Raw genomic sequence first — 26,105 nt, forward strand, 5'->3', positions numbered from 1 at the left:
AGCAGAAGGGTATCGAAACGTGTTTGTTTCGTTTTATTATATTTCAAACTCACGCTTCCAAACTCGCACACTGTGGCATGTACCAAACAAAAAATAAGCGCAAAAAATACAACGTGTTTAGTTTGATGGTTAGTTAAATATGTGAGTTGATTAAAATAAGAACAATAAAAAAGAATAAATAGATATTAAAAGTCATAAAAAAAGTAAAAATGAAAAGCAACAACATAAAAAATAGGAGAGTAAAATGCCTATTTTATCATTTGACGTTTAAATCTGTTTGCAGCATTTTACTCATTGGGCTAACTCCATTCATTATTTCACCGAGAGATAATGGATGAAGTTAGCCTAAGAGACTAAATCCGGATTCAAATTTAAACGTCAGGGTCTTTTCGTACAAAATTTCAATATTATGTTAAAAGGACTACGAGACGTAAACCACACGACCGATAAATACAATTTCCTTTTATTAACAAGAAAAATTAACTTAAGATTAACTATTGATCCATAAGAAAACATAATACGGGCCACTGGGGGCCTGTGATTCACATAATTTAGCCCATTTTATAACACTACTGGACCTTTTAATACAATATAAACATCCCCAATTCCAAACCCTAATTTCTTCGTTCATTTTACAAATTAGGGTTCAATCGCAGCCTCCATTGCCGGTTGATTTCTGCTCCGATTAACAATTAATCAAATGGGTAAGTTTGCATTAAGATTATAATCAACATTTTGATTTCAATTTCACATTTGGTTGTTTAATTTGCTGCAATTTGAATAACAGCTCGAATCAAAGTACATGAACTTAGGGGCAAATCGAAAGTGGATTTGTTTGATCAGTTGAAGTATTTGAAAGCTGAACTTTCTCTTCTTCGTGTCGCTAAAGTCACCGGTGGTGCACCAAACAAGCTTTCTAAGATGTAAGGTTTTTTTTTTTTTTTTGAAATTAATTTAAGCTAGTGAGAATTTTATAAATTGTGTTATTTTATCATTACATTAGTGCTTACTATATGCAATGTGAATAGGTCTGTAAACGAACCGAACTGTTCGTGAACTGTTTGGTGGGAAGTTTGTTTATGTTTGTTTTTAATAAACGAACAAACATGAACAAAAAAATTGTGTTCGTTTAATTAAGCGAACGAGCATGAACACATGTTTTGTTCGTTCATGTATGTTTGTGAACGTTCCGTCTATTTATGTTCGTTTACATGTTAATAGAAAATAAATAAATATTATCGAGATGACACATCTAGTTAATTGTTGTTCATTTGTATTCATATAAATGTGTTCGCTTTTGTTTGTTTATATTTGTTCAATTATGTTCGTGAACTGTTTGTTTAGATTTTAAGCAAACGACATAAACACACACGAGCATGTTCATTTTTTAAACAAATGAACATGAACACAAAATATGTGTTCGATTAAGTGTTTGTGCTTGTTTAAAGTTAAATGAATGAACACGAACATGCCCTTGTTCGTGTTCGTTGGGTTCGTTTACAGGCCGAAATGTGAAATTTTATTTTGGTGTTAATACATTTAAAGTAACATTGTGTGTTAGGAACATAATGCATCTTTAAATTATAGAGGTTATAAGATATAAAGGTTATAAGATATTAAGTTTTTTAAATAAATTATGCCGTGTTTGCAGAAAAGTTGTTAGGACTTCAATTACACAGGTTCTGACTGTGATTTCACAGACTCAGAAATCTATGCTAAGGGAAGCTTACAAGAATAAGAAATACCTTCCGCTTGATCTTCGCCCCAAGAAAACCAGAGCCATTCGCAGGCGTCTCACCAAACATCAGGTAAATAATAATAAATCCTTTTAATTTAATTTGTGATATAAACAGACTGTTATTCAAGTAATTAGGGGTGCAAATTAGCCGAGCTTGTGCTTTGTTTGTTAAACTTAGCAGGCTCGGCTTGTTTTAACCTACATTCAATGCTTTGGATTGACTCGTGTTAGTAATTTTTAAAGTTTGAGATTGGATCGTTTGTTATTAGTTATTTATGTATGCGATAGGGGTGTTGTGTTAAATGGGTTGTTAATTGGTTGGCAATCATCAAAGCCGGCACGAACTTTAAAATTTGACATGAACGTAATGCAACCTAAACCCTGTGTCAATGCACGTCACCTGGACATGGCATGATTTGTTTTACCTGATTGTATCTTTTTATTGTTTTCACATGTTAATACTTTAAATTTACATTTTTACATCAAATGGTTTATGAATTTACATAAACGGTTACATTTTATTTATAAAATCTTATGTCAGCTTCTTATTTGGTTTTAAATTTTGGCATTTGATACCTAACCAATGCAATATATCACGTAAAAGCACATTTTAGTGTAACAGAATAAAAAATAGATGGGTTAAACGAGTCAACCCACAAACCCGTCAGGTTGACTTGGACATAATTTGTTTAGCTAAATGGGTTTGCGAGTTCTGCCCGAGACTAACTAAAAAGTAACATACTCGTTTAGGTATGTGAGCCTAATCAACTTTTGTATATTCCACTTAATGAGTTTTTAGTTGATGCTGAGTAGGCCCAAAAGCTGATCGACTCAGTTACACCTTTAAAGTGATCTTGTTTTGGCAGTCATATTTTGATATGTTTTTTTTCTAAACGGTCGGTATTTGTGTGTTATGTATATTGTAGGCCTCGTTGAAGACCGAGCGGGAAAAGAAAAAAGAGAAGTATTTGAGGAAGTATGCGATCAAGGCTTAGATGCGTTTAAGTTCAATTTTGAATGACTTCGAATTTGTGTATGATTTTGTTAAAATTTGTTGGTTTCAAAAGTTTAGTTGAGCATTGGATCTTATTTTTCTTTGTTTTGTTTAATTGTTGTGGAGTTTAATAAGAGCTGAAATTAGTAATTATTTTTTAAAATAAGTTTATTTGAAAAACACTAACGAAGTTATACATCTTTAATTATTTTGAAAGAACTTACTAATTATATGAAAATTATTAATTGACCATCTATGAACACGGTTATATACATATCGGTCGACCTTGTTTGTTAAGGTTGTAATTAATAGTTCTATGACTTTTGATCATTAAAATGAAACAAAATTAATCCAAAAATAATTCGCACGTGACCCTTCAAATCCTATTTTTATAATTCAGCTTATACAGCCAATAAGCTGGTGACGGAGTGGTAATAGAGATATCTGATGTTCCGTGCAACCCAGGTTTTACTCCTACCCCCAACATTTAGTTTCAACGGCGTCTAGTGATCATGGGAGACTAGACAAGTAGGCGACGATCACTAGTTATCACACTGCATTGTCATTCCTTCGTTGAGTGTTCACGAAAATTGGCCTTAGAAACATGTGTATTCCGATGTGATGAATTTCGTCAGTAACCCATTTAAAGGGATTCAAAGGTCGTTAAAAAAAATTCAGGTCATGCAAACTTGGGCTTTTATGACCTTGCAAACAAATCATGGATTGGACCAACCCAATATCATCATCTAGTTGCTTTAGGCTTGCAACTACCTGAAACCGTTTTAAAGTTGGTTCGAAGGGTTGTAAAAACAATCATATCATAGGAAAGATGATTGACTGGTCCTCCCACATATAAGACACATCTTTACTCTCTTATTTGAATTTTTCTAGAATTTTATGGTTTATTTTCTTGGAGGGTTAGTCGATATATGCAAATATACCCAATATCTCGCTCGTAATTACCTAGCATACACCTGAAATGCATGTAACATAGTATTCGTAACAACTTTAGTTATTGTTTAATATCCCTAATCTCAACATATCGATGTGATGAATTTCATCAGTACCCATTTTAGACCCTCTCATTGTAAGAAATGACCTTGCTTATTAGAGTTACTCGACTAAACACCTTGTTATCATTCCTAGATAATAACAAATACATTTGGATAAATATAACCAATAGGACGAAAGTCCAATAATTAGAATAGACATGTTGATTTAATTATAATCGTTGAAACATGAAAGCTACTTGTTTCTTTCTTAATGATATAATCATTGTGGTTAAGAAAGTAATAACAAATGACAAGTGTATTTATTATGGAGTAATAACAATAAAAATATATATTATTTTGTCATAATTTATAACGTAACAAACAGAATTTTGTTTTTATTATACATCAATTTCTTTTGTAAATTGCTTCTCGCGATAGTCAAATATTTACAACTCTGGTCTGCCTCCTTTATTTTTTTCCACATATGACTTCGTTATAATTACCTGGTCATAATTACAAATCAACCAAAATATATATATTTAATAACTTTTGCTATTAAAAAGTAAATATATTAGTCAAACACTGATTATTATCACGGACCGACTGTTAAAAAATCGTTTTGATTTTTTTTGTGTTTGAACACATGGGTTTACTGGCTAGTTTGGACTTCATCAGGCACAACCTTAGTGGGATAGACGACGTGAACATGCTAGTTGTGCTTGCACAACGGACACATTACTGGTCGCGAGCTGTTGCAGCTCGCCTGATAAGTCCAAGGCCTGATGAAACCAATAGAGCATAATTATAAGAGAAAAATTATGTTGGTATACGGGACACCAACTCGGTCAAAGAAAATTTTACACTCGAAGGCGTGGGTATCAGGGACGTGCTAGAGGGTGCATAGATCACTCCTTGAATGTCGTTCGTCCCTAGTTGCCAGGATTAAAGTTTAAGACCATGCGATGGTGTTCAAGAACCTGGTTGGTTGGTGTCGTAATTCCGACATCTTTGGTCCTTCGGAGCTGGAAGTCTAAAACCTGGCGTTTTGGCCAGTGGAGCCTCAAGTCCACTAACAATCTATCAACGTATCGGATTTGGGGCTTGATAACCTAATTACTTGAAATGATCATGGAGTAAAGTGGTTGAGATCTGGAACTAGCAAGATCACCAAAGAGGGCAATGGACCAATTCTTATAAAGGAACCGGATGATCTAGGGTGTCGTCGCATGTTGAGATCACAATTCTTATGGGAGTCCCTTTAGCCTATCCCTAATGAAGCCGTCATCAGGGCCGTCTCCAAGAATTGTTAAACTTTTTAAATTGGCTTACTTGGTTATAATTTGGGTCGGGTAAAAAAACTTTTTGTATAAAAATAGGGTTAAAATGTCTCATGTAAGACTGGAACCCAACATTTTGTTTGAAAGTCATAACCTCTTGTCACTAAACAAGCTAATGGTTGTGTAATTAAGTTTAAATATTAAATACACATATTGTTTTTCATAAAAATATATATAATTTTTTTTAAAAAAAATCGGGGCCTAGCGGAGTGTTGGATTGGGGTCCGTCGACCACCCAGCCCTCCCTTAAAGCCGGCCCTGGCCGTCTTTTATGTAGGTTGCCAACATTTTTTCTCGGCATGCTGACGAATGCAAAGCACATGCACGAGGACGTGCATGGTTATGGTGTTGGGAGAAGGTCATGGACCAACTATCCGAAGATCGTTCTTCTATGTTTTTGCTTTAATGGTTGGGTTTATTGGCTATTCCAGACTTAATAGGGCATTAGCTTAATGTGATAGATGACATGAACATGCCTAGGCGTGCTTACACAACGAATACAATAATGTATCACTAGTCATGAGTGAACATGCCTATGCGCCTAGCTGGACTTAATCAGACACGGCATCAATGACTCAATGAGACACATTTTTTTTCACTCGTGACAAATAAGTAAATAGAACTTCTAGTTATGAATCATACACATTCTGTTCTTTTTTATTCTTTGGTTTATTTTTATATTTATAGTGTTGGAAATTAATTATTGTACTTAAGTCAAAAAAGTAAGGGAGAAAATGAAAAAAAATGAATGTTTTGTTTAGTGTATCGGTCACATTTTTCCAAACACACCTTCTAGCTTTGATTCATAGGTTTTATTTGTTTTATAAAGCAATTTTAATTAGATTTTTAAAGTAAAGAAATAAAAAATCTAGGATGATTGATTATATTTTGCTTGATACTTAAAATATATTACACAAAACCACCATCGGCTACGCCTTGCCCTCATCGCGCCCCATTAGTGGTGGTCCTGCGTCATTTATGCCCACATGGAATGACTTAGAGTTGGAACGTATCACATCATCATATATAATAAATGATACATTTTAATTTTTAAATAACCAATTTTATAAACTAATAAAAAAATAGACTAGCAAGAAGCTAGGATAAATACAACAAAAACACCTGATTACAAGCACACTTGTTATAACAGTCTTATCAAAAAAAAAAAAAAAAAATTCTCAATCCATCCCCACTAGTTTACCCAAGAAAACTATGTCTTATGATGTTTTATTTGAGATAGTCGAACGGGACCGTTTTATTTTCAAATGATAAAACTATTTAAACTACTCTTAAAAATCAAATATAAAACTAAATAAATTAAATGATTGGTTGTCAACTATTATGAATTATTAAAGTCGTAAGAATTTTGGAAATTACATAAAATAACTGGCATAAACAAATTTTACAATAAGGTTATTTTATATTTTAAAGACCATGATGTACGATGAAAGAATTCAATTCATTACTACTTTTTATATAGGCATTACCTAATCCAATAAAATATGCGCTCATGCGTTTAGCAACCACATTAAACTAATAATCTACTTTTATTTTCTAATGCATGACAAAATGTGGTCTCATACGTTTATAATTGTAGACAATATCGGATAGTTTAAGCCTACGGTCTCCTGCTTGTGAAATACATGTTACTCAGAGGTTAACTGCGATAAAACCTGATTATGATTGGATTCAAATTTGTGACCTTATAGTCTCTAACCCAAATCTTCAGTTCCTTTTCAAATTTCAATACCAGTTAAACTCAAACTCATTGAAAATAATCCAACATCTAATAATTTTATATGTAATAATATACAAATTCTGTAAATTTTGGTCTTATTTGACATGTACTTGACCCATGTTCAAAATCAATTATTTTGATCATACATAATAGAAAATTAATGGTCGGTTGTATTTCATGTATTACAATATATTAACTAGTTCATTTTAGCTTAAATATTGTGTGAACATTGGTGCTTCAAACATGTTTATGTGTTTCAGGTATTTGGAAGTTATGGATGCTTATTGATGCTATATACGAGCTTGGAATGATGATTTAGAAGAACGAAATCGAGTGGCACACATCCCAATGCAAAAAACAAGAAATGCCAATAAACCCCTGTCAAAGAAGCCCTTCACGCTTTGCGAAGGGATGAAGATGTGATTCTTCACGCTACGCGAAGAACCCATAAGTTAAACCCGACTATTTTGTCATTCACGCTACGCGAAGAACCCGGCTTGTAGAGCTTCGCGCTACGCGAAGAAGTTAAAAGACGGAAATATAACCCAAATGTTATAAAACACTTTTCAGTTCCCAGTCGACATATATTTCCTTCCTATAGCTGTAAAAGAACCCTAAGACGATTTTGCATCATCCTTGAGCTTTCTTTTCGTCTAATTAGTCAATGTTTTCATCATTTCATCAGATAAGCGAGTTAATCGTTATGCCGAGGTCAGGCTAAACACCTATGCGATTACTTTAGGCTAGGGTTTTTTGTAAACTGATTTTGATCGGATTCTATGTGTTTCATTGAATAAGAACTTGATTGAATATATTATTCATCTTGCTTTACTTTAGTAATTGATTGTTAACCAGTTTGTGTTTTGATTATCCTATCTTGCATCAACTATTCGGTTGTGTTCGTCAGCATTTATGACTAGGTTCTTATAGCATTGATCTGATAACCGTTAGTTATTGCATAATAATTGGTTTTCATAATATAAAACTGGTAATTGAGTAGATTGTGTCCAATTGTGTCAACAATTTGGATAGGGTTTCATTTGTCATCACAACTAAACTACTAGGTCTAGTAATTATTGCGTAGTCAACTTAACAGAATTCGTGACTAGTTTGTATCACATTACGTGAACCTGAAGTGAATCACTCTTTTCTCATAATTGTTTACATATCATAAAGTAATCATGTCATATTCAAAACATTTTTATAAACTGTTTAACATTGCATGTCCGCCTAGTTAAATAACTTTCTAAGTCATGAGTCAAACTTGCACTTCCCACTGATTCTCTATGGAGATGACCTTACTTACCTATACTAGTTATAAATATTTTAGTGATTATAAATACTTGTTTTTTATTAAAGCACGACGTGCACATCAAAAAACATTTGAATAAACTAATTAACTTTTTTTAGTTTAATTAATTTGTTGCCCGTTTGCCTTCTATATGTAATGGGTTTGTAAAATACGATATTGTACGTGACCAGTTAAACATTACTTTTATATAGAAATTTATGTGTTTTTCAAGTATTAGTTTAATAAATTAAAATTCATATGGACTTGCACCGACATATGAGCTCCTAGATATTTCGTAGGTGATGATAGACAATACATTTTTGCTGATAGGCATCCTGAAGGAAATTTTAGTGCAGAATTTCTTGCGAGTTCAACTGGCAGTTATTATGGCAGTTAGGGGTGTTCAGATTCGGATATTCGGAGTTTCAGATATCCAAACTTCGGATATCCGAACATTTCAGGTACCAACATATAAGCGATAATAATTTCAGGCATTCAGGTATGGATCATCCATGTTTCCAACTAAACCTTTTCCAATAGTAATTAATTTATTTAAAAGTATTTATCCATCTATTAAATGCATATCAAAAAAATATAACGTGCCACTCTCTGATTGCTTCTCATTCCCTCTCAAACTTCAAATTGTTTGATTTCTGATTTGAGACTTCTTATTCATTTGGCCCGAATTCACGGGTATGAGTCTCACCAAACCCGAATAGTTTTTAAATGGGGTAATACATTTCATATATTTATGAAACATTTTCATGATCAAACAATAATTTTCGTGGGTCATACGTCTCACCAAACCCGGATAGTCTTAGCATTGGTGATAGTCTCATATTTGAATGATTAAAAGTAAACGAAAACCATGTTTCCTTTCAAAGAAAAACAAGTTTTGTTTTATTTAGTCTTGAATCTTCAACGCCCTGCTTGCGGTGCGCGCATATAATGTATATATGTGTGAACCCTCGGGTGGGCAAAAGTAAAATTGCACTAATTTTGACGTTATTTTACTAATCTCGGGAAAATAACGTTAAAAGTGGCGGAAGGTTAATCAGGCATCATGTGGTGGCGTTGATAGCCGAAAGACAAGGGCACATGCACCGATCAGCCGGTGTCCCGATGATTGAGTGCTATGTGCCTTATGTCCAAGGCTTGATGCAAAACTACTATCGAGCCGGGGGTCTCACCGGAAACAGCCTCTCTATCCCTATGGGATAAAGGTAAGACTGTCTACATCTTACCCTCCTCAGACCCTACCATAGCATTGCTATTGGTGGGATATACTGAGTACGATGATGATGATGATGATGAGTCTTGAATCTTCAAAAGTCCTACAAATACACCCAATGTTCTCTTTTACATAATCTACCTAACCCTTTTGTTTCCTTATAATCCTCTACTATTAAAGTATTAAACACAAATTTTAGCTCCAACTATACTTCCATGGCTAACCTGCCATCAGTCACCGATATCCAGGTCGAATCCATTGTCTTCTCACCATCCATCAAACCTCCTGGCGCAACCAATACCTTATTCCTCGGAGGTGCAGGTATCTATGATTCAAGTCAATAAATTTTAAATATTATTGTGGAGCTTTATTGTTAAAGTTAACTAATACTATTAGTAACGGCCGGTTAGGCCAGTTCAATAGATGTATAAAACTCTAGGGAGGGTCTAAGATACTTGAAAACTCGTGAGAACCACTTTCAAATTTTATTTTTTATTATTTTACTTTTTCATTGTTTTTATATGCTATTAATCTTTATCAAAAACCAAAAGAAAAAAAAATATTTGTAATTCACGAAAGTACATATATGTAGCTCGTAATCCTTATATATTTATCTCGTATGAGACGCATATGTACTTTGCAAGGTACGTATATCAATATATGTATTTCCACAATCTACATATTTTTATTAATTTATTTTGTTTTAGGAAAATCAAATTTCTTATTTGAACCTAGCCCATAATACCAATGTAAAAATAAACATTAAAAAATTATTGTTTAAGAGTGGTTCTCATTCTTTAAAAATTAAATGTGGTTTTCGTTAGAACCCTCCCTGTAACTATATGTATATAGTTACAATACCCAGAGCTTGTTCGCGCTTGTTCGCGCCGCTTTCATCCAGGGCGCCGAATACCCAGAGCTTATCCGCACATTGACGGGTAAAGACGGCATGCCATCCACATGGGATGCCATCATGACGGCGGCCAAGCGCTTTGCCGAGACGGAGAAGCAACTGGGAAGGGATCTTCCCCAGAGTACACACCTCTACACGCAAAGGACTAGAGAAAACAATGTTCGGATCGCCCGGCAGAACAAAAAGAGGAAGCTAGGTATTTGGCAGTCAAGGGTAAACTTTGACACCTCATCCAGCTCTCACCCTCTTGTTGGCGGAAGAAATAACACACACCCTTCAAGCCAAAAACATCGGTGGACGCCACTCACCAAAAGCGTCACAGAGATATTTGCCACTGAAAAGCTACCATGGCCAAAAGCTCCAATGATCCGGCAGCGACCCAATGCGGATCAGAGCAAATCATGTGACTTCCACGGGACAAAAGGTCATAGTACGGAAGAGTGTACATCCTTGAAGGATATTGTTGAAGCATTCGTCAAGGATGGAAGACTTGCACACCTGGTGGCATCAATCAAGAAGGGAGGAAGGAACGATAACCGGTACCGAGGCAACGGACGAAAGCCCGTTGACATCAGCATCAACATGGTTCATGGTAAGATCAGGGGAAGAAAAAGGCGAACGACAGAACCATGCGCGTGGAAGGAAGCTGAGGTGCGCTTCCCGCGAGTGCCAGGAGGACCCAGCAAAGAAGGCCCTATCGTCATCAAAAGCCAGCTGGGGCACTACATCACTTCTCGCACTCTTGCTGACAACGGCGCCTCGTCAACGGTGATGTACAGGCAGTTCTTCGACAAGCTAGATGACGAAGACAAGGAGCGCCTGGAAACGATCTGCGCCTCGATGGAAGGGTTCGATGGCAGCACAAACACCCCCCTGGGCATCCTATCTTTCCCCGTCACTCTTACGGACGGGAATCACTCACGCACAGAAGACGTGGATTTTGTCGTAATGAGGAAGCCACACCACACATACGACATTCTCTTCGGAAGAGACGGGATGACAAGATTCAACGCCGTGGTATCCTCAGTCCACGGCATGATGGGATGGCCAACAGCTGAGGGTGTAGCGATGATCACCGGCATTTCCCAGGTATGCATCGCATCTGTCTCATCTAAACCCAAACCAAAGATGGCTAAACCAACCATCACCGAACCAGAAAGATGGGCCTTCAACGGCAAATACCCTGACCAGGCCGTTTCCATTGGCCCAACAGCTGTTGATCCCACACGCACCTTACTCAAGCGCTTATTACAGAAAAACGCTGACATCTTCGCGTGGACACCAGCTGACATGACTGGTGTACCCCGAAGTAAGGCAGAGCATAAGCTCAAATGCGATCCGGCTGTTACGCCAATCGTACAAAAGCGCAGAGTAATGGGGCCAGAACAAACTAACGGGTGTAGAACCCAAGTCAAGGAACTCCTTGACGCAGGCATCGTACGCGTTAGTAGATATCAAACATGGGTTGCAAATCCCGTTATGGTACCGAAGAATAACAAACAATGGCGCATGTGCATAGATTTCAAGGACTTGAACAAAGCATGCCCCAAAGATTGTTATCCGTTACCCGAAATTGATCTTAAGGTGGATTCGTTAGCACCGTTTCGCCTTAAATGCTTCCTGGACGCGTATAAGGGGTACCATCAAATCCATATGGCCGTTGATGATCAGGACAAAACCGCTTTTCGGACGCCCGATGGCACATTTTGTTACCAAATGATGCCATTCGGACTTAAGAATGCCGGGTCCACATACCAACGCCTGATGGACAACCAGTTTCATGCCCAAATTGGGAGGAACTTGGAAGTCTACATGGATGACTTGGTCATCAAAAGCCCTGACGCAGAAGCGATGTTGAAAGACATCGAAGAAACTTTCAACACGCTCAGGAAGATAAACATGAAGCTCAACCCGAGCAAGTGTGCCTTTGGAATGGAAGAAAGGAAGTTCTTGGGGGTCATCGTCACTAAAGATGGCTTCAGAGCGAACCCTGAAAAGGTCGAAGCCATTATCAAAATGGAATCACCTACTACCATCAAACAGGCTCAGACACTGAATGGACGACTAGTGGCACTTAATCGCTTTTTGGCAAACCACGCGGATAAGTCGTTTCCTTTCGTGTCAACGTTGAGAAACTGTTTAAAGAAAACGCACTTCCGCTGGACACCAGAAGCGGAAGCAGCTTTTAAGGAGATTCGGTCACGCTTGATCGAACTCCCTACGCTCACAGCACCAAAAGCGGGAGAGGAGTTAATCCTATACCTTTCCGCAACAGATAGAGCAACCGAGGCAGTCCTGCTAGTAGAGCGAAAAGGCATCCAGATGCCAATCTATTATGTCAGCCGTATCATAACAGACGTAGAAACCCGGTACTCTACCCTCGAAAAATTAGTCTTAGCACTTATACACGCTTCACGCAGGTTAAGACGATATTTCCAGGGTCACCCAATCACCATTCTCTCCAACTTCAAACTTGCAAATGTTCTAGGCAAACCCGAGTTATCGGGACGCCTAGCCAAATGGGCAATTGAGTTGGGGGAGTACGCGATAAAGTATAGGCCAAGACCAGCCATAAAAGGCCAGGTTTTGGCCGACTTTATTGCGGAAGTGCATGCATCGCGGGAAAAAGAGTGCCAGGAAGAGGCTCAACCCTCTCCAGCACAAGACATCAATGATGTCTGGCGACTCTACACTGATGGAGCAGCCAGTAACGAGGGTTCAGGCGCAGGGCTGAAACTAACCAACCCAGCAGGCCAAGAATACACTTACGCTATTCGACTGGATTTTCCAAGTACGAATAACGAAGCCGAGTATGAGGCATTCTTGGCTGGGCTGAGAATTGCGCGTAAGATGGGAGTAAAACACTTGGAAGCCCACGTGGATTCCATGTTAGTAGCCAATCAAATCAACGGGACGTACACGGCCGTGAACGACACAATGGCCCTGTACCTCGCACAAGCAAAAACCCTTATGCGCGATTTTAATGATTGCAAAGTCATACACGTCAAGCGTAGTGAAAACAAATCTGCGGATGCGTTAAGCAAGCTTGCATCATTAGCCTTCACCCACTTGGGAAAGGACATCCGCATTGAACTCCTCGAGGCACCTTCGGTCCCGCACAAGGAAATTTGTGTCATCCAAACCGGCACAGAAACGTGGATGACACCAATAATAAAATACCTTGCAGCAGGTACACTACCAGAGTCAAAAACACAGGCAAGAAAACTACGCTGTAAAGCACTGAATTATCAACTTATCGATGACATCCTTTACAGACGTAAGTTTCTTGGCCCACTCTTAAGATGTGTTGACAACCAAGATGCTGACTACCTCCTAAGGGAAGTACACGAAGGCATCTGTGGAATACACGCAGGTCCCCGCGCTGTTGTAGCTAAGCTAAACAACGCGGGATACTTTTGGCCGGGGATGCATACAGATGCGCTGGCATACATCAGAAAATGCAGATCTTGCCAGCTCTACGCACCCAACAAGCACCGCCCAAAGAATGAACTTGTTCCAGTCACCTCTTCATGGCCATTTCAGAAATGGGCCATCGATGTAACAGGCCCATTTCCTACAGCAGTAGGAAATGTTCAGTTCCTAGTGGTAGCCATCGACTACTTCACCAAGTGGATAGAAGCAAAACCCTTAGCCCAAACAACCGCGAAACATATCAAAAAATTTATTTGGGAATTTATTATTTGTCGTTTTGGACTTCCACAGAATTTGGTGAGCGATAACGGCACCAACTTTGCTGACAAGAAGCTACAACAGTGGCTGAAAGAACTTCAAATCACCCACACCTTTACCTCAGTGGCACACCCGCAAGGTAATGGTGAGGTGGAAAGAGCAAATAAGAGCATCGTCGAAGGCATAAAGAAAAGACTCTTGGAACACAGATCCGGCTGGGTGGACGAGCTTCCGCACGTCCTTTGGGCAAACAGAACGCTGAAGAAGGCCAGTACGGGAGAAACCCCGTTCAGTCTCACTTATGGCACTGAAGCCATGGTCCCGGTCGAAATTGGTTTACCCTCACCAAGGGTCTTGATTCAGCCAGAAGACAATGACGCGGAAAGACGGTTAGATCTTATGCTAACCGAGGAACGCAGAGACTTAGCCGCAGTGCGTGAAGAGAACTACAAGCGACAAATGCAAAAGTACTACAACACGCTGGTAAAACTCTGCAACTTCAATGTAGGAGACTACATACTGCGTAACAACGAGGCTTCGAACCAAGAACGCCCAGGAAAGCTGGCCCCGGTCTGGGAAGGGCCATACATTATCAAAGAAGTTCTGGGAAAGGGCGCGTACCGGCTCGAAAGGCTCGATGGCACTCCCATCCCAAGAACATGGAATGGAGCTCAATTACGCAAATGTTATATGTAGATCAATTCCAAACTTGTAAAGAAAAGGCCTAGAGCCACTTCTAATGGAAATGATTCTCCTTTCACAATGTGTTGATAGCCTTACCTTTATACTTATGAACTTCCCACACTGATGTGCCGGTATTCACCGCATAAATGGGGGAAGAAGTAAGTCGTTACGTGTGGAAGGCGGCAAAACCCGCATAAACACAACGGTAAAAATTTCAAGTTTTAAGGAAAACCTACACGCAGGTCAGATGTAAGTAAAGTTTAGCCATCCTTAAGTGCAAGTGACGGTCTTACCCGCACAATCACGAACAAGGAGGCAAAACTTCAACCTATCATCTACCACGTCCAAAGGTTAACTTATTCTGAACACTTAGAAAATTTCAAAGGAAAAGATGAGGAAAACTTCCACGCAGGTCAGATATAAGTAAAGTTAAGCCATCCTACTAAGTGTAAGTGACGGTCATACCCGCACAATCATGAAAGAGGAAGCGAAACAAACTTATAATTTGCCACGTTTAAAAGTTAACTTATCTAAGTACTAAAGAAATTGCTAAGTTAGATCAAAACATGCGTCAAATAAACAAGGCAAAGAATTAACACAATCTTTATTCCATCAAATTCAAATATTATAAAGATTGCTGGGTGCATACCCGCATACAAAAAAAAGCTATACAAAAGCAAAAATCTACGCTAATGGTGGAAAGGGATATTCAGGATCATGCTTCAGGACCACTTCCACTTGGACCCGCACCATCAGCAGAGCGTGGCGGTTCAAGGAAAGCTTTAAGGATAGCTAGCCCATCATCAGCAGCAGCGACTTCGTTTACCTTCTCACAGCTTCAGTATCCACTAAACAAAGGGAAGTTGGAAGGCGGGATGCCTTTCTCAACAAACCCTAGACCAAGCAGGAAGCCGGCCTTTTCCCCATCCTCATGAGAAGCGTTGAGGGCTGTGCTCATAGCATCGTCATAAGACGTCTCCGTGAAGACCCGATGCACAACCTACAAAAGAAAAAATATACAAGTATCAAAACCTTTTCTGTTTACAAAGAAAAGCGTAAAGACATGAAAAGCTTACCTGAGACAACGCTTTTCGAAGAAGCCATTCCTTGGCAACCAGAGCTTCTTGGAGGGCGGCTTGAGCTTGGGTACAGGCGCGTTCGGCTTCACTTTTAATGAGGTTGGCAAGCAACACTTCCTTTGCAGCAGCCTCTTCGACGCCCTTTAGCTTCCGCTCAGTGTGGTCAAGCACGCCCCTCTGGTCCAGGATCTCTTGGAGCTTCTTCGCGTCCTCCATCGCCAAGGCATCATGAGCCTGTTGGAGCGCCTCTAATTTAGCTTTAAGTTCCTCATTCTCGAGGCGTAGAGGCTCAGCAACAGCTTCAGCCTTGGTGGCCCTTTCAGTTGCGTTCCTAGCAGTTTCCTTAGCCAGCCGAAGCTGTTCGTTAACAGCTTGGGCAGCCTTGGAACGGGCCTCGAGACGGGCCTGAACCTCAACTTCAAGGGCCTTGAACGCCTTCTCCTTCTCCGCAGCCGCGGCGGAGAGCCTCCTATTCTCCTCCCGGACAGCCCGCGCCTGAGCTACTTCTTGAATGCGAGCTGCTTTTAACTTGTCATTTTCACGACAAAGCAGCTCGACGCGCGGCTGCATCCGGGCCAGGAGAACCCGAAGCTCATTGGTTAGCCTACCCTCCTGGTAGCTAGCCATGGCTTCCCCCAACGCACCACTGGGAGCTGCGTGACGAGCCCACTCCACGCACTCCACAGGTGTGGGAACGGTTGTTCCTCGGCGGATGTTCCATCGTGGAACATACACTTCATTGGAATCCGACACTGCAAAAAACAAAAAGCAGTTAGGAAAAGATGATATAAAAAATAAATAAAAATTAGGCCAAAAGAACCCTACGTACCTGTAGGGTCAATAACAGGCCGATAGCCGCCAAACCCATCACCTGAACCTAAGGGAAATCCGTCCAAAAGGTCAGGTAGATGGGAAGGAGGCAGAGGTTGGCGAGAAGCCCCATGCATACCTGAAGGATCGGCCGTCGTTGCCGATGACGGAGGAGGCATGGTGAAGGCCGCCGCGGCCGCCGCAGTCGCCGTTGCAGAGTCCGCAGCAAAAGTAACCGCCGGCTCAGTGAAAGATGCTGTAAAAATGGCACTGACAGCCGGCGGTGATGTCATCACAGCTGGAACAGTTGGCTCAATGGAATGAGCAACTGAACCAGCGGAAGCAGGCGCAGCCGCCTGGGTCGTCGCCTCAGGTAGGCTGACCAAGCCTACCGTCATGGGCGGGGGGGTACTCCTCCCCGCTTCACCCTGGAATGCGTCAACATCCACGCCTGCACAAAGAAGAAGTATTAATGATGGAAATCTATGAAGTTAAAAATAAAGTTTGTACTTACGGGTTTTCTTGAGCCTAAAAGTGCGGACAGGCGGGGATGAACCCGATGGAGCCGGCCTCTTCACGCCGGTCACCGTTGTCATCCTGGGCTCTCCGGAGGTAACAATCGTCGCAGCCTCCGGAGCAGTGGTCTTATCACCACCGGGGTTCCCCGCCACCTCCTCGCTCTCGGCCTCTGAGTCAGACCGAGGCACTGGATCGGCAGTGGAGGCCACCTTCTCCTTCCCCTTCCCGCCGGCAGCCTTCTTCTTCCGCACCAACGGAGGACCATCTGCGGATTCCTCATCAGAACATACGATTAGAGGAATTCCAGCAGAGGTTTCAACATTGAGGGGTCGAGGGTTGAATAGCGCCTTACCTGGCCGCCTGGCGCTCAGGATCTCGTGGCCTAGCGGGTAGACCTCCACGAACCGATCCGCCGTTTGTTCTAGGATGGGCAACTCGTTCTCGTCTAGAGCGCGAGTACCCATCCGAGCGGGACTGTCAGCCTCCCGCGGATACATGAGCGACTGCAAGTCGTTCCCCTCTGAAATAAACAGGAAAGAAGTTAGAAGAGATTCTAAATCAACAAAAAGAAACAGAGCATACCGTAAGGAACAGAGTTCGAACCGTATTCGAGGACGATTGGGATCTTTTGCGCATCCGCATCCTTCCACACCCGGCTCATCCCGAGCATCACCATCCCGGACTCCGCAAACCGGTAAACCGGAGATTGGACTCGGGATATCTTCGAGAACCATTCCGCCTCCTGGTAATTGGAGGCGTGAAGGCTGGGAAGTGCTTGCCCATTCTTGAATTTCATGGCAAGGGGGATGGCGCGAGCGGAGATGTAGAAGAACTCCCGCTTCCACGAGCGAAGACTGCGCTCGGTTGCGCAAATCTTCAAACCCTTAATCCGGGTTATCAGCGTATACCACCCCTGGATGCACCTCCAAGAGTAGAAGGTCATCAGGCGGTCGACATAGGGCTCAATGCCCAGAATCCGGCACACCCACTCGAAGTGGCGAATCTTCGCGATCGCCATCGGGTGCACCTCGGTCAGGTGCACACCGTGCCTCTCCAGGACACGGTACACAAACTTTGTCAATGGGAACCTAAGATTCCCATAAACAAAGAATGCAGCATATACCCCGATCTTGCCTCTGGGGGCATCATACACCGTCTGATGGGGTTCAGGAAACTCAGGCTCGAGAGACTCGAGCATGAACTTCCTGACGATGTACTGATATAGATCGACAGGCAGAGCACACTGGCACTCGCCAGCAGTACTCTTGTCATCGGCAAACACCCCAGCCTCCTGGGCTGTAGATTCGAGATCACGAGAAGACATCTTGCAGATGAAAGAAGAAAACGATTTCAAGAGAATGCTCGACTGAAAGGTGAGTATTCGCCGGAAATCGTTTTGAAGATGAAGAGAAGAGTGAAAGTGTGGATTACAAAGAACCCTCTCCCCCTTTTTATACTAATCGCAATTAATGCGATGAATTTAATGCGGAGGAGAGAGAAATCGAAGGTGCAATGAAACTATGACACGTGGCAAAAAGCAAGCTGGCAACAGCTGTTGAAAGGACGCGTACCATTAATTTCGCGGCCACGCGCCCGAAAAATCGCGCCCACGCGCCTGAAAAAGCGTCTGGAATGACCAGGTACTGTCACGTCACCATAACTTCCTGCACGTCCTGACACAGTCAGAAGAAACCGTCGCACGACTTTTCAGAGGTTTGGACTGTTCTTATCCTTTCACCAACTCTTCGAATTTCAAAAAAATTCAAAAAGATTCAAAAGTAAGCGGGAAAATACCCCTTACCTTGGCAACCAAGTAACCATAAGACGGGTGCGGGTACAGTGTCAAGGCAAAACCCTTCACATACTTAGCACCCGCAGGGAATTGACGCCAGGAATACCTTGGAAGTAAAGTAACCGTAAGACGAGTGCGGGTACAGTGTCAAGGCAAAACCCTTCACATACTTAGCACTCTGCAGGGAATTCAAACCAAGAAGGATCTTCTGGGCCATGCTTGCGGAAACGGGAATAACATCCCCGCATGACGGGAACGTCGAGAACTATATTGTTTGAAACTCCAAGATGGAATTGGTGGTTTTAGCATAATTGATCAATATGTTGAAAACTACCAAAACCCCATGGAGAATCCACACAAGTGGGACTCAACGCTCCTGACTTGCGAGGAGGTTACAAACCTACCCGCTTCATACCCAAAGATCAAGCAGAAAAGTCGGGAATTTCTGCGTGACATCAGGAAAACCGCGGGAAGAATCCCCATGGAAAACCTAAAAACTAAAAACCCTTTTCAAAACCCCTTGCTAGTCCAAAAGTTCACCTCACTTATTAATAATTCATGAGAAGAACATTGGACTGGGGGGACTTGAAGAGGTAGGTCCCAGCAGAGCCCAGTTGGACCCGCAAGACTCACCTTGAACAGGGACGTCTGCGCAACGACCAACTGCTCCCGCAGGACCCACCATGCTCAGAGAAAACCTTACGCGCAGTACGCCAGCTGTACCCGCAGGGAAAGCCTCCCAATGGTGAAGTACCCCGCCTGTTCCCGCAGTTGCGGATACAAGCCATCAGGGAAGGCTACCCGCACTAACAGCAAGGCTACACGCACAAGGCACTAGCTACTTCAGTAGTCACATGAAGGAATGAGCAAGGCGGGAATACTCCCGCCTAAATGAGCCAGTCCGTATGCTTCTGGAAGATCTTTTGTACTATACCTACTAAGGTATGGGCAGAACAGACGATCTGACCAGAACAGCCCATGAACCAATCACAGGATGACAGCTCACCGACAACAGTACGAGGGGGAGCACCCTCTAGTACTGTTTGTCACTATTAGCCGCTGCCTACTCACCAACCCTTACTATGGGACGTGCGTAGCCTATAGTTGGTGGAACAGTGCATAGCCGGCAGTAAAGGAACAGTGTACAGCCGACCTTGTTACTGTCGGCCGTAGTCTATCCACCAACCAGCATGGCCTGTGCGTAGTCCACTGTTGGTAGAACAGGAATACTATTCAGCCGGCTGTACCTTCTAGGAAACCTACCTTCGGCTATAAATACTCCAACACCTTGGAATGGTAAGGACATCATCTGATATCTCATTCTTATCTAGCAATCTCTTAATATACACTTATATTCAGAGCAATCTAGTCTGATTCTCACGCCGGAGGGTGGTCACAAGGAGGAACCCCCCCTTTCTCAGTGACGAGCTTACGGTGTCTGTTTTGCAGGTCACCTGAAGAATAACCTTCTCTGCTGGACCTCATCCTCGTGGGAAACATTACTTAACCCCCAGATTATCCGTAATCTGCCCCGGGTCACCTAGTGTTTCTTCAATATGTATATATAAATAACGTTGTTTTTGTTCATTGTTCATTATTATCACAATTATATCATCGGTGTTTCAAAAATAAATTTATCCGAAATTCGGAAGCGGCCCTAGTATTGCAAATGTGGTTTTCGAATGCTGTGAAATGTGAATAATGTTTTTATGCTGCGTGCTAGGTGTGAGATGTTTGGAGATCGAAGGCAAGATCGTGAAGGTGTCGACGACGGGTGTATACTTGGAGGATAAAGCTGTTCAGTCACTCGCGTTTAAATGGAAAGGCAAAAGCGCCGAGGAGTTGAATGACTCCGACGAGTTTTACAAGGACATCATTACCGGTAATCCTAAGAAAGCTATTTTTTATCATGATGATGAATACAAATACAAATGAATATTAAAATGAACGAAATTTTATTATTGTTAGTTTAATATTCTTTTTATTTTCCTAGACGGCAGTCCTACATTATATTAACACAAAACAAACCAAGAATATTGCTAAAAACTCTAATGGAGCCGGAGATAAGTGAACTCGAGCGTGAGTTTGAGCCTAAAAATATTTTTTTTTGTAATTAACGAGCCCAAGCTTTGCTTATCGAGTAAGCTCGCAAGCCTAAACGAGCGTTAATTTTGTTTTTGTTCGTTTTGGCAACTCCCATTTTTGCCCATTAGACATGACTTATACGACATTTTATGTTATGCATCTTTGTCAAAAATTTTGTTTTTGGTCTCTTAGAATAAACATGATTTATTAATATTTATTAATAAGAAATTAAGATACAAACATATAAATATGTTCCTTATATTTACGTTCTCTGTACAGGCTCCTTTGAAAAATGTATTCGGGTGACACCAATATTACCATTAGCCGGTAAGCAGATATCTGGAAAGGTGTCGGAAACTAGTGTTGCGATTTTGAAGACACATGGAACTTATACAGATGCACATGACACAATCATTAACAAGTTTCTCGACGCTTTCAAGGACGAAAACTTCCCACCGGGCTCCTTTATTCTCTTCACTGTATCACCCGTTGGATTGACAACGGTTAGTTCCTTCCTAGATATATATATGGTGTTTACTCTAGAGTAATTACACGTACAATAATATTTTTTACTCTTGTTATGCTAATAATTACGCTACACGTAACATATTTGATATATTGTCGATCTCAAACGATTACAATAAAGTGGCAGGTAAGCGTACAACAAGTTGGGTCGCAACCCCCTTTGTTTGAATTATGAGCTAAAATGTTCAAATCGTGTAAATGCGTGAAATTAATTTTCACTATTTTGTTTGAATGTAGATCAGCTTCTCAAATGACGGTACCATACCAGAAGCTGCGAATGTTGTGTTAGAGAATGAACAATTAGGACAAGCAATGATCGAGATGCTGATAGGGAAGCACGGTGTTTCCCCAGGAGCCAAACAAACTTTGGCATCAAGACTCGCAGATCTCATGAACTAGTTTGATAAGAAGTGGAAAATGTAACGCAAAAATGGTTTATATTGTTGTTCACTTACGTGCCCTTAAGATGCATTAAATAAGGTTTATGTTGAAAAATAAATAATATTGTACAATAATTTAAGAAAATACGGTTTTTAGTTTTATAAAACTCTACCTTTTAAACAAGTTAGAAATATTTTCCTCACAATGTGGGGGCACATCTTTGCCAAATCTTTATTGTGGATTTGTATGGTAAAACATTGTAGATTTGTATTACTCATCCAATATGATATAGTCAAATCATCGATGTAATTTTGCATCATCATCGTCCTCAGTCAATTGCATCAATAGCAAAGCTATGGTAGGATCTGAGGAGAGTAAGATGTAGACAACCTTACCTCTACCTCGTAGGAATAGAGAGGCTGCTTCTGGTGAGACCCCCCGGCTCAATAGTAGTTTTGCATCAAGCCTTTGACATAAGACACATAACACTCAACCATCGAGACATCGACCGATTGGTGCATGCACCATTGTCTTTCGGCTATCAACGCCACCACATGATGCCTTATGTCTACCGCATGATGTCTGATTAACCTTCCGCCAATTTTAACGTTATTTTCACGAGATTAGTAAAATGACGTCAAAATTAGTGCAATTTCACTTTAACGCACCCGAGGGTTCACACATGTATATATATTATACGCGTGCACCGCAAACAGGGCGTTATAAATTATAGCATACATTATGATGCATGAATCACTTCACTTGCAAACCCTAAATAACACACTAGGTATTATAAATTATAGCATAACTTATGAAAATATAAGTATCAAACCTATAACATGGATCATTTAACACTGTAATTTAGTAAATAAAATTTTTTTAGTAAAGTAATTATGTAATTATAAAACCAAACTTATATCTATATTATTGTTCCCAAAAACGAATTATAAAATGAAACTCCCATTTATCTTTAAAAAAAATTCTTGGATAAGGGAACCAAGCCATGTCATAATACCAATCAAAATAACACTTCAAATCAATCATCAAAAACATCATGTTACAAGTTGGATAGATCCTTAACATAACAAATAACAAATAAAAGAAAACAAAAGAACACTAAAACAAATATCTCCCTAATCAATCAACAAAAGCTTCATCTTTCTTCACCTCATATCATGTTTATCACCTTTAACCATCTCTGAAAACACTCTACTCATTGACACACCATCAAGATCACCCATACTCCCTTCACTTAACATTGTGCTACTCACACCATTCTCCACTTGACTTTTACCCGACTCGCTGACCGTTTGACCATTCTTCATTTCAACCCCTTCAAGTTGAAGTGCATACTCAAGATTCCACAAAACATCCCCCATTGTAGGCCTATCAACACCTTCATCTGCCAAACATTTATCACCAATCTCCACAAACTTCTTCAAAGACTCAACTTTCATCTTCCCGACAAGATACGGGTCGACAATTTTCTCGACAATTTTCTCCAACTCGCCTTTGCCTTTCAACTCTTTGACCCACTCAACCAAACTAACAGAGCCTCGTGGACGAGACGGGTCAATAACGGGCCTCCCACACAAAACCTCAAACATAACCACCCCAAAAGAATATACGTCTGATTTTTCGGTCAACTGTTGCCGAGTCATGTACTCAGGGTCAAGATAACCGAAACTACCTTTGACCGCCGTGCTTACATGAGTTTGGTCAAGCTCGGGCCCGTTCTTTGAAAGCCCAAAGTCAGCAACTTTAGCCATGAAGTTTTCATCTAATAATATGTTAGCCGATTTAACGTCTCGATGAATAATTGCTTTTGCCGAACTCGTGTGTAGATAATGAAGTCCTTTTGCCGAACCTATGCAGATCTCGAGGCGTTGCCTCCAGCTCAGCTTTGGGAGATCCGAACCGTACAGATGGTTTTTCAAAGTCCCGTTTTGCATATACTCGTATATTATTATCATCTCGTTCCGTTCGTCGCAATACCCAATTAACGACACTAAATGACGGTGACGAAACTGCGATAACATTTCTATCTCGGTTTGAAACTCGGCTAACCCTTGATGCGATTGCGGGGCCCCACGTTTAACTGCGACTATTGTACTGTCAAATAGCGTTCCTTTATAAACTTTTCCAAAACCGCCAATTCCGATGACCAAACTCTCGCTAAACCTATCGGTAGCTTCTTGAATTGCGTGTAACGGGAAACGATACCCGACCTTTGACTTTGAAAAAATCGTACTTTCGTCCGGGTATTGTTCAACAAGGCCCACGTTTGATGCTTTTTTAATATTCCTTCTCGACAAAACGAAGATCAGCAAACCGAGAACGCCTATTATAAACAACGCTCCTGCAGCCGATACTGCAATGACCCAAATTTTCTTCTTTGACCGTGAAGTCAACGACATGGTCTTACTATGGGTTCCATCAAGATTCCCTTTATTATCACTTATTTTCATAATCTCGACCCCGTTAAGAATACTTTCCGGTGGCACCCCATTAAGATTACTAGTTCCTATACTTACGTTTATCATGCCGGGACCGCCAACATGAGTGATCGCATCCAAGATATAAGGAGCGCCCTGAATGTTTGACGTTTCGTGGTCAAGATTAAGATCCTTCTTAACCGACATCGAGTTTAAATAAACGTTAAACACCAATTCCCAAGGTCGATGGATAATATCACAGAAATGAAACCGAACAAAGTACGAAAACCCCGGGTCAACATTGAAAGACCAGGTGTTGTTCAGAATTGCACCTGGGTTAAGCTCATTATCAAGTTTAGTAAGGGTCCCGTACACGGCAATTGGAGCAATATCAACCGACGGACCATTCTCAGTATAGTTTACCGCGCTCAAATTCGAAACAAACTGAACAAAATTGTTCTGTTTAATAAACGGACCGTCAGAGTTCCAAGATCGCCATAACGTATCGTCATCGGGTGAGACCGATCGGTTACCCATGTTAATACGAGCCACAGTTTGCAACGCGCGTGCTGTTAAACCGTGAAGCGTTTTTGGAAGCTCAACGGTTTCGGTTGAAACGGGTATGAGTTCATCTGGGTGTGATATAACTTCTAACGCGTTTATAAACGCAAACGAGTTAACAGAAGGCGTAAAAGTTATAACCAACTCATCCGATGTAACGTTTAAAGTATATTCCTTAACCGTAGGTGTACTATCCGGTTCGAAATCTTTCAGTAGAGTAAAACCATGAGCAGAAACCGAGAATTTCGAACTACTCAGGTTACGGGTTTGAGTATTGGGAACGAACGGGAAGAAGTGTAACCGAACGAAATGACGCCCGTGTTGGTTGATCGGGAACGTGAAGTTCGATGTTCGGTTTAAAATCCTAGCTGTTCTATACAATGAGGACCCATAAGCGGACGGGATCGTTTGAGAATCCGGTGCACTTACGGGTTCTTGTTCAGGGTTTGAAAGGAATCGGTCGGGTACGAAAACCCGATCGCCTACGGAGGTGTTTCTAGGTGATCCACAGTCTAATAAATAGTTAGCTACAGGGTCAAACTCTAAGGAGCATTTTATCAAACACATGGTGGACATAACGAAAAGAAGCAATCCAAAACCCCCAAATCCCATAATGTTGTGGAACCAATTGAATCAAACGATATAAAGAGTGAGAATTAACAAAACCCAACAAAAGAATGAAAGAATATTAGCAACAAACAAACCTTTAATTTCAAATTCTACCCAAAATCCCCAATATTTTGAGAGTGATGAGTGATCAGTCCACAGAAGCCTAAGAACCTGAGAATTAATAATAAGTTGAAATTAAGAGCAATTTAAGGACTGGGTCGGTGTCATTTGGGTCAATTATTCACACACTGTTGTTGAATTGAAAAGGGTACACAGTATATAGTATATACACATCAAAATTAAAAGGCAGAAAACAAATTAGGATAAGATGGAGGAGTACAGCTAGCGAGGTATATAATTGACGGAAGTGGGCTCACCGATTCATGTGAAACAACCCGACAGCTTGGTCAGACTATGAAGAAGGTTCCTTCTCAATTTGAGGAAATTAAGATTTAAATAGGGGTGTACCGGACCGGACCGGACCGGACGAGAGCATGTTCCATTAAGTTTTTGACGGACAAACGGACGGTTCACGAACACTCTACCGAACGAAAATTCGTGTCCGTGTCCGTCCATTAAGAAATTGAGTTTGTTCGTTTCAGTCCATGTCCGTCCGTTAATATTTTAAACGGGTGTTAACGAACAATAATGGACAAACGGACACTAATGGACATTAATGTACCAACGAACATGTGAACATT

The 26,105-nt window shown here is 40.9% G+C and overlaps 3 protein-coding genes across 3 annotated transcripts; 2 read left to right on the forward strand and 1 right to left on the reverse strand.

Annotated features, from left to right (window-relative positions):
- The first annotated feature begins 532 nt into the window (after positions 1-532).
- LOC143580539 (large ribosomal subunit protein uL29w-like) lies at positions 533-2,852 on the forward strand. The gene is made up of 4 exons (XM_077063535.1): positions 533-704; positions 788-923; positions 1,652-1,808; positions 2,665-2,852. The coding sequence occupies exons 1-4, from the start codon at positions 701-703 to the stop codon at positions 2,731-2,733; spliced, it is 366 nt and encodes a 121-aa protein (XP_076919650.1). The 5' UTR covers positions 533-700; the 3' UTR covers positions 2,734-2,852.
- A 6,572-nt stretch (positions 2,853-9,424) lies between these two features.
- On the forward strand, positions 9,425-21,982 carry LOC143580549 (chalcone--flavanone isomerase-like). The gene is made up of 4 exons (XM_077063543.1): positions 9,425-9,642; positions 20,532-20,690; positions 21,173-21,396; positions 21,656-21,982. Exons 1-4 carry the CDS (start codon positions 9,537-9,539, stop codon positions 21,815-21,817), a joined length of 651 nt encoding a protein of 216 aa, XP_076919658.1. The 5' UTR covers positions 9,425-9,536; the 3' UTR covers positions 21,818-21,982.
- Positions 21,983-22,803: 821 nt separating this feature from the next.
- On the reverse strand, positions 22,804-25,789 carry LOC143582430 (putative receptor-like protein kinase At2g39360). Its single transcript, XM_077064999.1, has one exon. It carries the CDS (start codon positions 25,405-25,407, stop codon positions 22,963-22,965), a length of 2,445 nt encoding a protein of 814 aa, XP_076921114.1. The 5' UTR covers positions 25,408-25,789; the 3' UTR covers positions 22,804-22,962.
- Between the last annotated feature and the right edge of the window lie 316 nt (positions 25,790-26,105).

Source organism: Bidens hawaiensis, unplaced genomic scaffold, assembly GCF_021521415.1.
Source record: "Bidens hawaiensis isolate Kalapana, Puna unplaced genomic scaffold, B.hawaiensis_p1.1 tig00001511_1, whole genome shotgun sequence".
Lineage (NCBI taxonomy): Eukaryota > Viridiplantae > Streptophyta > Magnoliopsida > Asterales > Asteraceae > Bidens > Bidens hawaiensis.